Below are 14,028 nucleotides of genomic sequence, written 5' to 3'. Positions count from 1 at the left end.
AAAACAGTTTGGGCTGGAAGGGACCCTAAAGACCATCCAGTTCCAACCCCTGCCATGGGCAGGGACACCTCCCACAGGATCATGTTGCTCAGAGCCCCCTCCAACCCTTCCAGAGGAAGCACAGCACAGGGACAAGGTTATTAAGCCCTGCCAAAGCTCTGTTGGATGTTCAGTCTCAGAGCTGGGGGACACTGAGCTACACTCAGCTTCAAAAAGTAAAAACAAATAAAGAGTAAATTCTAGCAACAGGAAGAGCAAACAGAAAAATACAGGAATATTTCTCTGCATTTTCAGTGTAGTAGTAAGCCAGCACAGTTTGCAGGACAGATAATATCTGTGATACACACCTGATGTACCATTACATTTAATTTTTTATAAATTAACCTCTATTACACTATTCAGCTCTAGGCAGTGGGCACTAACACAGGCACATCCAACAGATAAAAGCACTAAAAGCTGAAGGTGTTTAGGTTTACTGATCAGCTTACAACAAGCTCCAGAATTCCATCTCCTTCCCCACAGTTTTCCATCACGGTGGCTCCAAAGCCCAGCTCCCGGATGAGCTCTGCAATGGCTGCAGGGTGAATGACAGCAGGGTTGTACCTCACTTCTGCCTTCCCTGCCATCAGGGCAACAAGGATCGAGTGGATTCCTAGCAAACAAAGTGTGTGAGTGGCAGATCAGGCTTAGGAAACATCCTGCATGTATTATAACATGAGGGCACAACACAATTTATTGAAATTGGGAAAGCGTCCTTGTTGTATACAAAGAGAAACATCCTCATGTTTGGAAGCTACATCAGCACCTCAGTGCAGCTGTGACAGATAAAGCATCACTCCACATGAGCAGCATGCCTTTAACAGTCTCATTACAAACATTCTGTCCATGCTGTATGAAAAAATGTCTATTTTTCCTTAAAAGAAGTTATTCTAAATCACAGTGCTGCATTCTCTGATCTGCATTTACCATTTCCTGCAGCCTTTTTTAAGGAGAACCTGCATGAGAAAGGGCAGATCTTACAGTGCAATCCTACTGGGCACTGAGAGGATTTCCATCCATCCATTTTCTAGGATGAAAAAAATTAAAATCCAGGCTGACTTGAAACCTGTCCATCTTCATTATGATAATTAAACACAGTCTGCATTAATGACTCTGTTACATCAGTCATACAGCCATTTGTTCCTGCAAATATAATCACAGACAGCAGTGCCCTGACTTGCAGAGCTAAAATTAACCTGTGTCCCTTCTCACAGCTCCCTAAAGCTCACATCTGCCTCTGCCTTTCAGCTGCACACCTGGGAACCTCCCTCCAGCAGGAAAGAGCTGTTCTATCTTCAAAAGAATCCCCTATTTGATCCCAATATTCTCCGGAGCTGCTGCTTTTGCAACAGCAGAGTCAGGAGCACATCCACAAAGCAGCAAGGACGTCCCTGCTCCCACCCTATGGGCCAGAGGTGAGGAGGAACACCTCTCCTGACAACCCACCCCTTAAAAACACTGCAAAAGCCAGAAGGACCCTCCAAACAAGTTGTTGGAAATGTAACAGAGCACGCTGACAGACATCTCACCATCCTCCTGTCTCAGATTCCTCTCGATGTTGGCCACGCACGAGGCACACGTCATTCCTGTCACCTGCACGTAGCACTTGGAGATGGTCTTGCTCTCCTGCCTGCCAGGGTGGGCTGGGGGCACTTTGGAGGGTGCCTCAGGCTTGTGAGAGTCCAGCTGTGCTTCAGGGCAGGGCTGAGCTTTGGCCACAGGGAGCTCTGCCTTTGCTGCAAAGGAGACAGTTTGTGCCAGCGTGAGCAGCCAGTGCAGGGAGGGATGATGCTGTGACACACTGCTGCTCCCTGGGACTGGAAATGGAAACTGTGGCTGGGCACACCTTGTCAGCCTGACCCACCCACCCCTCTGTAGTTCAGAGTCAGCAAAAGAAAACAAGACAAAGGTGGGCGACTGATTAACTTACTGGTTTGCTACTGCTTTACTTTGCCTTTCCTCATTGTCTTTGTTCTGTTGCACATCCTTTGTCCTCTCCTGTAGCTGGAAGCAAAACCTCTGCACTGCAACCTTAATTTCACACAGTTTCACTGACTTCACCTGGAGCACAAAGCTGAACTTGTAAGCACATGCATGTTCCATAAGCAAAACCAATGTTTTTAACTTAGGGGCTCTGAAACTACAGCAATTCAGGGAATGCTGTTTGTGCAGGAACAGGGTGAAAAGGATTAAATGTGAGTACCCAACCACTTCTGCAGCTATTGACATAAAATAGCATTCATCTGACATATTTATATTGCCAGACATCTCAATCATTTGAATCAATCTGATGTGTTAAAAGACATGCACATTATCTTTAATGATCTCATCTGCAGTGAAGATACAAAGCTTCTCTTAGCAAGCACAAAGTGTTATGGCAGCTGCTAAATTTCATCTTGGGTGGTACCAAATCCTAAACATAACTGTACAACCCTTGTAAATGTAAAAGTTTCACATGTCATTACCTGGAAAGGATGCATCAAATCCCATATCCTCTATTGAGGACCTCAAGTCCTCTGGGCTTGTTTGCAGTGGGTCATATTCTATAGTTCCAGTTCCATTTGGGAGAGAGACATGAACAGATTTCACACCTGCCTTCTGGGACAGCACTCCCTCGATGGACTGCACACAGGAGCTGCAAGTCATGCCCTCAATATTGATCACAACAACTTGAGTGAGGGGCTGGCTGGGATCCTTGGAGGCAGGGTGAGATTTCAGTGGAGACGCCAGTGTGGGGAAAAGTGCCAGGTTCTCATGCTCCTCAGGAAGGCTGACTCTGAACCTCTCTGGAGACACATTCTCCACAGCTTTCCTCAGCTTCTCAATGCTAATCAAGCTTGGGTGGTAGTTGATAGTAGCAGATTGGTTCTCTAAAGAAACCACGACGCTCGTCACGGCCGGCAGCGCCGACACGGTGCTCTGGATGTTGAGGACACAGGAATTGCAGTGCATCCCCTCCACTCTGAACACAACTGTCTTGGTGCCAGTCCCACTGGAGTTTTCTCTCTGTGATGCCTCAGAGCTCCTGGGCTGAGCATTCCTCAGCCTCTCCAGGTCAATCCCACTGAGCTTCAGGGGTCTAGGCTGCTTTTTGAAGGCTGCTGTGAAACCTGCTGCTTCAATTTGCTGCTTTATTTCTTCTGCTGTGATTAGAGGAGGCTGGTAGACAACAACAGCTTCCTTATTGTCCAGGGACACTGGAAATAAATCAATAAAATAAGTGAGTGTCACTGCCCTAAGCATAATAACCACATCACAGGATCTTGTCAAAGCTTTCCAGCAACACTTTAAATGGTCAGAAATGTAACTGCAACAGAAAGGAGATTTCATTGATTTCATTGGTCAAACAACTTAGTTCTTTAACCAGGTTTTGTCTAGTGCTACAACAATTTTCAACTCCTCCTCAAATTCTTCCTCTTTCCCCAGGATTTTCATAAATGGCATCACTGCTTCTCACTGAACTTATCCTTGTTTTAGGGTCTATGGCAATACACTTATCCCAAAGCTAACTCTATCAGTAAGCTGGTCTTGCCTTTTGCCTTTTAGATTTTTAATTGGACAGAAAATATGAACTGTTACTAATTGCAATTTCAAAAAGGCATCTGTTATTAGATATTTCTATAACTGGTAATAAAATTATGGAACACAAATACTTCAGGCTGCCTACCAAATGCAAAATAAACACTGAACACCACCACCTATGTAACAGGCAGATCCTTCCCACAATGGGGCTCCTTTCTTCATTTCTAGTCTGTCACAGACATGTTTTCTGAAAAATCCTTTCCTTAGGATTTTTCCTCCTGAGAAGCTGAGAGGCCTCAAGAACAAAATGTGAACAACGGTTATCTGCTGCTGTGGAATGCAACAGGTGCATCTGGGATTAGGCTCATGTGGTTGTTTCTAATAAATGGCCAATCACAGTCAGCTGACTTGGACTCTCTGAGAGACAGCAGCTTTTGTTGTCATTCTTTTTCTGTTCTTAGCCAGCCTTCTGATGAAATCCTTTCTTCTATTCTTTTAGTATAGTTTTAATATAATATATATCACAAAATAATAAATCAGCCTTCTGAAACAGGGAGTCAACATTCTCATCTCTTCCCTCATCCTAAGACCCCTGTGAACATGGTCACTCTAGTCCACATTAAAAACATAATTAAATCCCCAGTCCCACAAAGAGTCACTGTCACACTCAGCTATCTCATCTAAAACCTGCAATGCCATCAGAGGGCAAACAGCATGGCCAACCTCAATTTACATAAAAACTCACTAAAGTTGTACCTCTAATCTGTTGAATTCCTTGCAATTTGCCAGCTTCAATTTCCATAAAAACACACTAAGGTTTTACCTCTAATCCTCTGAACTCCCTGCAGTTTGCCAAGCTTCCCCTCGATGGTGCTGGTGCAGGAGTGACAGGTCATGCCATCGACCTTGAGGCGCAGCACAGCGCTGCTGGCCTGGGACCAGCTGGAGTCCTCCCACGTTCCAGGGGTCAACTCTGGCACAGAGATGCTCAAATCTGCTCCTGGGACCATCTGGGGAATGTGCCTGCCATTGGTGATGGAAGGGATGAAAGTCACCACTGCAGTTCTTTGATCAGAGGACAGTTTCACATCCAGGATCCCTTTGTGGCTCTGCAGCGTGGCACAGATCTGCCTGGGTGTTAGGGCTGACTGGGCAGGCAGGCTGAGGAAAACTGTGTCAGGTAGAACAGGTTGTGGGCTTGAATCAGCCAGGGTTGCATCAAACCCCATGTCACAGATGGCTTCCTGCAGAGTCACTGGGGTTTGCAGCTTGGAGTCGTAGATGATGACGGCATTCTTGTCCTCCAGAGAGACCTGGAGGGGATAAACAAAGCAAGTGAGGAAACTGCTCCACAGCTGGGAGAGACTGCACCACACTGCAAACTGCTCTGGCTTGCAAGGATTAGCAACACTCCTCCAGTACAACTTTCACTGCTCACCTCAGAGAGCAAAGGCACACTGAGTGACTCCTGCTCTCCTGTGCACCAACAGGGCTGGAGAGAGCAAATCCCAGCCCCACTATCCAGAGTCTGTCTGGCCACTTCTACTTGCAACACCCAGACAGCACCAACCACCTAATGAAACTTCCAGAGCCAAATTCACTTCAATTAGGATGATTAACCCAATTGAACCCTTGGAGCAAAGCAGCCCACAGAAGAAATTGGAATCAGTTAGCAGTAATTCTAATGCACTTAGGAGTAACTGCCCCCGGGCTACAAGGATGGCAGAAAACACTCTTTGAAAAAACCCACAGTTTTAAGCAGCAGTGAAAGGAGCCCAGCATTTCCAGGCAATGGAGGCACAGGCTGGTAACTTGCTGTGACCAAAAACCTGCATTAGACTTCCCCAGAACTCACTTTAGACACCTGATATGTGACAAACATTAAAGATGTTCTTCCTCTCTCTGTACATTTTGGTGATCCAGAGACATTGTCATTGGTAATGACTTTTCCCATCTGATGGTACACACAGCCTCAATTTAATTTGCTCCCAACAGATGATGTATCAAACACAATAACTGCAGTTTCCAAAAGGAAAAAGCAATGCCTGCCAGAGGCCCAACACATTACCAATTCAATTCTATCTTTCCTCTGGGCAAAGGTACAACCTAAAGACCACAGCCATGATTAAATTCTATCAGTTAAATCATTTTAAGAACCACCTTTCCTCGTTTCTGTTCCAATTATGAGCCTTAGCAGAATTAGCAACATGGACATTTAAGGGTTTCATTGCAGAATAACCTAAAAGCAGCTGTTTGTCTGTATTAGTCATCTAACATTCATGTCCCTTGCTGACCTAATTCATAATCACTACATAAATCCCTGTTTTATTATTCCCAGAGAATTTTCTGAATCAACTGATCTGCTTAGAGTGAAGCTCTGATGCTGTAAAAAGGATAATTACTAAATAGGACCTCAAAGTTTCTTAAGAATCCTGCTCTACTCAGACTAAGGTTTTGCAGTGTATCTTTTGAAATAGCATTCAGCTTTGGGATAAGGTATTTACCTAAAAACCTAAACACAAAAGCTTTAATACTGTCCTTTTAAAAACCTACTTCATTCCTTTTGTAAGAGACACTGGGGCTGCATATACCCTTTATACACTTTGTATAAATCTCCCCATCCCATCCAAAGCCACCTGTGTATTCTCAGAAATTCCCTGAGAAAACACAAGGCTGACAAAATGACATCTTTTGCCAGAATAAGGAAGAAGAGAAGATTCTGAAATCAGATTTTTTGGGGATATTATTTTACAGGCTGCTTTTAGCCTTTACCTGGGCTCCTGCTTGCAGACACCCAGTGATTTATCTGGCCATGCACAGGGGGCTGTTCAGAGCTGTCACAGCACAAACTCACATCAAAGCTCCTCTACAGCTGAAGGAAGATGAAAAATGATCTGTCTTGTAAATTTTGCTGCTTTTCCCCAAAATTTCTGTACACAAACACCTATTTCAGGCCACAAGGAACTGCTCTGAGCTGTGCAGGACCTGCTCTGCAGGGGAAGTGCATGACAATAGGTCCTGCAAAACCAGCTCCAGACAATGATCACACACACCCCAAATTAAAATTGTACCCAGTTCTGGGAAGTGTTCACCTAAGGTATCCCCATAAAACAGATGTTAACTGCTGATAAAACCAGGAAAATATTATTTTCTTTGGAGTAAAGTCAACAAGTACAGAATGTAGGAGGATGCTTTCAGAACACAGACACTACATAAATAAACTTCTCGAATTTTCTGTGATTAGAACTGTTCTTTCTACTACAGGCTGGCTTACAAAATTCATAGAAGTCTGTCAGCTTTTAAATTACTTCCATTATTAAAACTACTGTAAAATTATGTATTCTGCAAGGATGGTCAGCTCACTCTGGAATATTCTACAGTCCAATATTTAGCCCATGACAGAAGAAAGCAACATTGTTAGTCTATCTCCTCTGAGCTAAGAAAAAAGTTAAAACTAAGTCAGGCAAAGAAAGCTTGAATTAGGACAAACCCTGATCTTTTTTTTCCCATTACTTCACAATACTGAGTTAATTGTAAAGCAGATAATCAATTAAGAGTAACAATAACTTAACTCCCTCTGCAGTGAAGCCAGCTCCTGTTTTTCTCTTATTTACCAGAAATACACCAATGCACCTCCAGCATCAAAACACACAAAATCCAACCATCCAAATACACCAACACCTCCAACCTGCCAAGAAATGCAGAGAATAAACTCTCCTTACATTATTTTCCTGTCTCAGAGCACAATTTCTCATGGTTTCTCATCCAAACCCTTGCTAGAAGCAATGTTAGACTCACTTGAATGTTGTGGATGCCATTCATCTTCCCAAGGTGCTGCTCAATGCTCTGGGCACAGGAGCTGCAGGTCATCCCCTCCACGCCGATGGCCACAGACTTGGCCTCCATGGTGAATTCTACTCAGCTCTGCTCATTGCTGGTGGCTCAAACCATCAGGACATCAGTTCCTAAAGAATTTCACAGAGATTGAAATAAAACAGATGTACTGGAAGGAGTCCCCGTGGCAGGGCTGGAGTGAGAGGAGTTTCCAGGTCGCCTCCAATCCAAACCATTCTGGGATTCTAGGGGTTAACAGAGGACCTCCTTCACCACATGTGACTCTGGTAGATGTCACAACCTGAGCAGGTATCAACAGAATGGAAAACTCCATGTATTTATTCCCATGAATTCTCAAAACAGGAAAGAGTTCAGACATTTATTATTAAATTTGGGACACACAGGAGATCATTTAATTACATGCAGCAAGCTGTGGTTCACTGGTGTGAGATATTAAATTATAGGGGGAAGCAGAGAGAGAGGGGGACAGCAGCTCTTGGAATGCTGAAACAAGAGGATGGCACATCAGACACAGCTGGTAACTCTGCTTTTCCACATTCTCTCTCATATATTGCCCTCTGTTTGCAAAAACAAGTGATGCTGAAGTTAGCCCAGGCAGCAAATCCAGCTTTTTGCAACACCTCATTCAGAAAGGTCTCATTTCTACTCCTCTGAAGAGTTTAATTACTATATTTGCTCATAAAAACAAGCCCAGAAAAAAAAAATCTGAACCTAAATGAAATGTGCAGAAATAAGAGCTAATGGAAAGGACTTCTTCTGCCCAATGCACAAACTGTTAAGTGACAGAGAGGGAAAGAGGGGACAAGAAAATCTCCAGATTTTTTGTTAATATGTTGAAAAAAGTAATGCAAGGTTTTATTGACAGAGAGGTCAGTGACCAGGGAAATGATCACAGTTAATGTTTGGCAGCAATGGAAGCAGCAGTAAAATCTGATGAGTAACTGAGGAGCTGAAGTGAAGCACAAGTTTAACTTGTTTTCTTACCCTGAGGACTTATCTTGGAAAACTCAATTACATTGATGTTTAGTAAAATAAATTTTTCCTGCTCCATGGTGACATTTTCAGACTGTTCTCTGTTACAGAAGGCCCAGAGGGCTCTGCTTTCACTTTCAGACATGACACAAACCATGTAAGAATACAAGGAAGTTTCATCATTGAAACCAGTTTACCTCCCTGATGTACAAAATGAAATGCTGAACTTAATTAACAAGCACTGAGAGAAGTAGAAAACTGGGAATAGTGACTTTTCCAACAGATTAAATACATCTCATCCCTGCTAAGAACAGAAATAAGACAACTCTACCTGAGGAGCTATTACAGATCTCACTTGTCCCCTGCTCTTACAAGAGCTGAGTTATTGGAAACACTCAACACTTGTGTGTGAATAGCCACACGTTATAGAAATGCAGAACTGTCACATGAATTATCAACCAACAAGATAATTTTTTTAATAAAGTATATTTTAAGCAAATCTCATACAGCAGCTCCTTTCTCAGGCTGATCAGCACACTCAGAGGTCCAAAATACTGAAAACCCACTCATTTACCTAAGGAAACTGCTGCTGTGCTGCCACCCCATGGAAATGTGATGCTCTGTGCCCCCCAGCTGTCCCCAGGGAATGCCCAGGGCACACCCAGCAAACAAGGACAGCTCTGTAACCCCACAGGCAGGGACACACCAACATTCCCACCAGCCTGAAACACAAAGCAAGTTGCAAAAAGCACTTGGAACGTGCAGGGAACTTTGTGAGCACAACCAGGCACGTGGGACTAAAATCAGACAGCCCAGACAGAACCAATCTGCCCTCCAGTAAGGTTTGGAGATTAAATTAAAAATTTCATTGAATTTAAAAGCATTTCAGGTACATGACCAACTTGAACTGCCCTGATACTGTACTTTGAAAACAAAAATAAAGGAAGGGCACACTTTGGCTGGGAGCTGATGTCTAAAATAACCAAAGGCTGGCAAGATGCTGCCTTGGAGGAGAGCTGGGTACAGCTGTGACAGAGAAAACCTGCTGAGCTCCTGCCTGCCCTCCTGGGCTTTGCTTTAAGAGACCCAAGCTGCAAGTACAATAATATCCATTTTTCCAACGCCAGGATACAATGTTAAAGGTTCTCTGTCAGACAACCAGCAGCCACACTCACAGTACACTGAATAAACACTGATTACAGTAACCAGCAGCTCTGCCACCAAACACCCACCAACGCATTCAAAACCCAACTGTTGAAATATGCAAAAATAACATGAAACTTCTTTTCACATCCATTATTATTACAGTTTGTATGGACAAAGCGTTTCCTCCATTTTCTCAGTCTGTTTCCTTGCCCTTCTGGTGTTTATCCATAAACACAGCAGAGAAAGCCCTTTCCTGGAAGAGCCAAAACTAAAACAAAAACCATAAAGGCATAAGAAAAAAACCCTAAAATTCATTTTTCCTTTTTTACCCCTCAAGAAAGTACTGAAGCATGAAGACTGAAACCAGAACTTCCCTCACTAGAATTTATCTGTTGGACAAACTGACTCTTCATTTTGTTCTCTGATCTTCCATTAAGAAGGACCCAGATCTCTCTGACACGAGCATCACCCACAGCTCCCTGCTGGTGGGGAAGACAACCAATGTGAATTTTATTTGCCTTGTTGCAGGTTGCTAACAGTTTTTATACTAATTTTAAAACCAGGTTGTTCTCTAAAAGATGAGACATGTCCAAATCTAATGGTCTCTCCAATCAGTCACATTATTATTATTAACACTGAATTTTTAATGAGCTGTTTCTCATTCACTGGTTTCTGTACAGCCTTGCTGAAATTTCCAAAAGCCAAACTGTCTGGGTTTCCAGTGCCCCTGAAGCTTCAAAGAGTTCTTGTTCTCAGAATGAAATACAGGGTTATACACAGTGACTCTAAATAGACCAATCCTTTTTTCCTCCTCTTGCAAAATTCCCAGGAGAACCAGTTAAATCTAAATTTCATCTCAGGCTGCATTCTATTCTACCTTGTCATATTCATTTCATTTCTGATGCTCTGCCTCCCTTACAAGTGCTTCAAGGTTCAAAGAATTTGGCTGAAACTTGAATGAAATATTTGTTATATTTCCTCCTGAAGTCCATGACTAAGCAGACTGAAAATACCTGTTATACCAATGAATTAGGACTAGATGCACACAAAAGGTAGACAAATATTCACAATTTAATCCCAGTTCTCCTCATTTGGCTTAACATTTTCCCAAGAAAATAGAAGTCAAAATATCTGCAGCAATCCATATATTCCACATCAATGGCTTGTGCAAGTTAGCATGGACACATCCTTTTAATGATAACTTATTTTCTTACAGAGAAAAGACTTGAAGCTGAGGTCCTGAAAAGACCTGAGATGCTAAGTTATGGATTAAAAAGGATTTAGAGAAAAAATAATGCTTTTATTCTTAACCAATTGCTCCATCTATAAAACACCTTTACCATCAATTAGTAAAGAATTTCAGGATTTGACAATACAAAGAAATGGCAGTTCCTTTTATGAGCTAGCAGCTCTGTGTTTAGTTCCATTTTCTTGAAGGAAGTCAGTTAGTGCTTCTATGAAGTAAATGAAGCAACAGAAAGAGGTGATTTCTACTTCCAACAGAAATTTCTCCCTATGGAAAGGAAAATTCAATAGTGATCAAGCACAAAGTGACTGAGACACTCATTCATCTCTCTAAATAGTTTTTTGATGTAATACCAGTCACTGTAACTAAAATATCTGAAGAAATGAGGCTTGATGAGGTCAAAGTTAAGTAATTCATAAACCCACACTATAAAAAAAAATTTAAAAAAATGAGCAATGCAAAGAGGAAGTTACAAGACCAGTAAAAACTCAAGAATCTCATTTAACCCTAAAAAGGCATTTTGGAGCTTCTAATATCTGAGCACAGCCAGGCATGACAGAGCAGCAGAGCTGTGTGCCCCACAGACACACTTTGTGCCAGTTCTGGGATTAGCAGGGGTACAGCCAGGGAAGACAGAGGCTTCTGGTTACCTGCACAGCTCCAGTTTTCACCAGTTTATAATCACCTTGAATTTACAGCTGCTGGAGTCAAAAGAGGTCACAGCTTGGCAAATACCACACAAATGCCAGCAACAGAATTTCACAGGTTTAATTACAGCCTTTGGATTTTATTAAATTTCTAAACAGCCAAGTGCTACTTAGCTTCTCTATTTATGGCAGCAGAAAGCTAAATTACTTTTTACATTAAATGGAGAAAAGGTGCCTGTCCCTCAGTGTCTGCAGAGACCTAAGGAAAAGAGCAAAGGGCAGGAGAGGGAAAAAACTGCATCATCTCACCCTTGGGCTTGAAAAGTGCTCCAGGAGATGGGTCCAACAGGGAAGAAGAAGGTTTATAGGGTTCATGGGCAAACAGAGCCACTGGAAAGGGTGACTGGGTAGGAGATATGGATGATAGGCCCATGGGTAGGTGAGGCTTAATCACTGAGAGAGAAACTGTGCATCTGCAATAAATGGCACAGCTACGTGACACTTGCAATAGGTTGTAATTCACATTGCTCAAGACTTTAACAAGCCTTGCTTGGTCAGCGGAGCATGGAAATTGCTCTCAGGGAATTCATTTCAATACCAACTGCATGGGGAAGAAAAAAGCACACATTGCAAACATTCTGCTTCATTTCTAATGAGTTTTACAGTATCTGAGACACATTCTTAGCAAATCCTTTAACTCGTTCTTGGCTTTCCACAACCTCCTGAAGTCAGATTTTTGGAGAACGTGAATGTTTCCTTGGAAGAATCATAGGAAATATTATGAGTAGAATATAATTTACAACCCCTTGTTATGTAAGCATAGCAAGGTCAATGGGGGCTTCCTCAGCCTTGAGCTTAGTCTCAAAGTACTCAGCAGAACAATATGAAACGCATTATATAATAAAAATGAGAAGAGTAAGACAGCAAACTACATATAATGTTAGCTTTTGCTTCCCTGCTTTGCCACCTGGCAAGGAAAAAAAGCTTCAGGAATTCTCTCTACTAAGAAAATGCATTATAATTATTAAATTCTAGTCCAGCTGTGTTTGTGCTCACACAGGGCATTCTCATACACACCAAATCCCACACTACCAAACCTCTGCCTATCTACATCCACACAATTCAACAAGTGTTTAAGTACAGAAACTCAAACTCTGCTGACTGCACAAAAGACCTTAAGATCTTAATTTTACATTACTTACATACAATTTGCAGAACACGAACACAAGGAGGCAACAGTTGTGTTGTTCTTGCTCATTTTTTCAAGATTTCACCCTAAAGCATCATCAACAACTACTTACCCTTTTCTAGAATTCCCACACTATGCTTTTCATTAGGAAAAGGTGCTTGTGCACAGAGCGCTGCCATCATAAGGTGGCATAAGGTGATATGAGAATAAACACTAAGTAAGGAGTTTCAGAGGGCCCAGCTGAGCAGCTCAGGATTGGAACAGCAGCTCAGTGACTCATGAGCTCCGAGACTTTCTCTGGCCAGTGACAGGAGCACAGGAGGGACTTTTCCAAGGGAGCGCAGACCAGGGCCCGAATCGTGGCTGCTCCCGGCCGAGCACAGCCCGCGGGTCCCGCTGCAGCCCCGGGAGCGGAGCCGGGCTCGGCCCCGCTGCTCCCCGGGGCAGCGGCTGAGCGGGAGCCGCCGTGCCAGCCCCGGGGCTGCCTGGACACGGAGATGCCGCCGAGGCGCTCTAGGGGTGAAGTCCCGGGACACCCCAGGTTGAGGGCACCCTCACACACCAGGCGGGTTTTGGGGCCCCAGCCCGGACCCTCCCGTCCCGTCCGGGGCACGCAGCCCGGCACCGCCACAGCCGCCCGCACCCCCTCCCCGCCGGGGACACGGTGACAACGGCCCGGGGGCAGCCCCGGAGCCGGGGGAAAGCGGGAGCCCTCAAGGCGCGTTCGCACGGGTCTGCGCCACTGAGGGAAGCGGGAACCCCCCGAGGGTCCGCACTGCCGGGGACAGCCCCGAGGCGGGTCCGCCCTGCCGGAGGGAAACAACCAAGGAGGGGCCCACGTTGCGTCCGCACCGACGGAGGGAAACAAGCAAGGCAGGGTCCCGGGCGCGGGTCCGCGCTGCCGGAGGCAGGGGAGCCCCGAGCGGGGCCCGCACTCACCGAGACCGCGGGCTCCAAGCGCCGCTCCCGGCCCGGCACCGCCGCGCTCTTCCCCCGCCGCGCCACGTGACCGCCCTGCTCGGGCCCGCCCACTGCCACGTGACCGCCCGCTCGACTCCGCCCACCGCCACGTGACGCAAGCGGACACGTGACGCTGGCGGGAAAAGGCGGGGCCGCGGTCGCTGCCACCGCTGTCACCATATCGCGACAGGAGCCCGCCCGCCGCGCAGCCACCGCAACTGGGTGCGCTTCAGGTCCCTCCCAAACCAAACCAGCCTGCGATCGCTGATCATCAAACACCAGCATGCCCCGGTAACTGTTCTTCTCCCACCTCATTTCTCTGCTTACTTCTACTGTAAACAGAAGGTAAATGCAGACACAGGGCTGGAACCACCCCAAATCTGGGTCCCTTCCAGCCCAAATCATTCTGGGATTCCCTAAGGATTCATTAGGAAAGTCCCATTGATCCTGGG

General features: G+C 44.8%; 1 protein-coding gene across 1 annotated transcript in view; it reads right to left on the bottom strand.

Annotated features, from left to right (window-relative positions):
- The window catches only part of ATP7A (ATPase copper transporting alpha), a 32,051-nt gene extending 18,459 nt beyond the window's left edge, over positions 1 to 13,592 (bottom strand). Inside the window, exons 1-6 of the mRNA XM_066559346.1 lie at positions 13,556 to 13,592; positions 7,360 to 7,526; positions 4,385 to 4,874; positions 2,505 to 3,236; positions 1,569 to 1,775; positions 489 to 652 (exon numbers count right to left, since the gene is read on the bottom strand). Of these exons, the coding sequence (XP_066415443.1) occupies positions 489 to 652; positions 1,569 to 1,775; positions 2,505 to 3,236; positions 4,385 to 4,874; positions 7,360 to 7,467 (1,701 nt within the window). The 5' untranslated portion in view covers positions 7,468 to 7,526; positions 13,556 to 13,592. The remainder of the gene's footprint in view (positions 1 to 488; positions 653 to 1,568; positions 1,776 to 2,504; positions 3,237 to 4,384; positions 4,875 to 7,359; positions 7,527 to 13,555) is intronic.
- Between the last annotated feature and the right edge of the window lie 436 nt (positions 13,593 to 14,028).

The sequence above is a fragment of the Molothrus aeneus genome, chromosome 14 (genome assembly GCF_037042795.1).
Source record: "Molothrus aeneus isolate 106 chromosome 14, BPBGC_Maene_1.0, whole genome shotgun sequence".
In the NCBI taxonomy this organism is placed as follows: Eukaryota; Metazoa; Chordata; class Aves; order Passeriformes; family Icteridae; genus Molothrus; species Molothrus aeneus.
The sequence above is the reverse complement of the archived record's forward strand: the minus strand, read 5'-3'. Positions and strand labels throughout refer to the sequence as shown.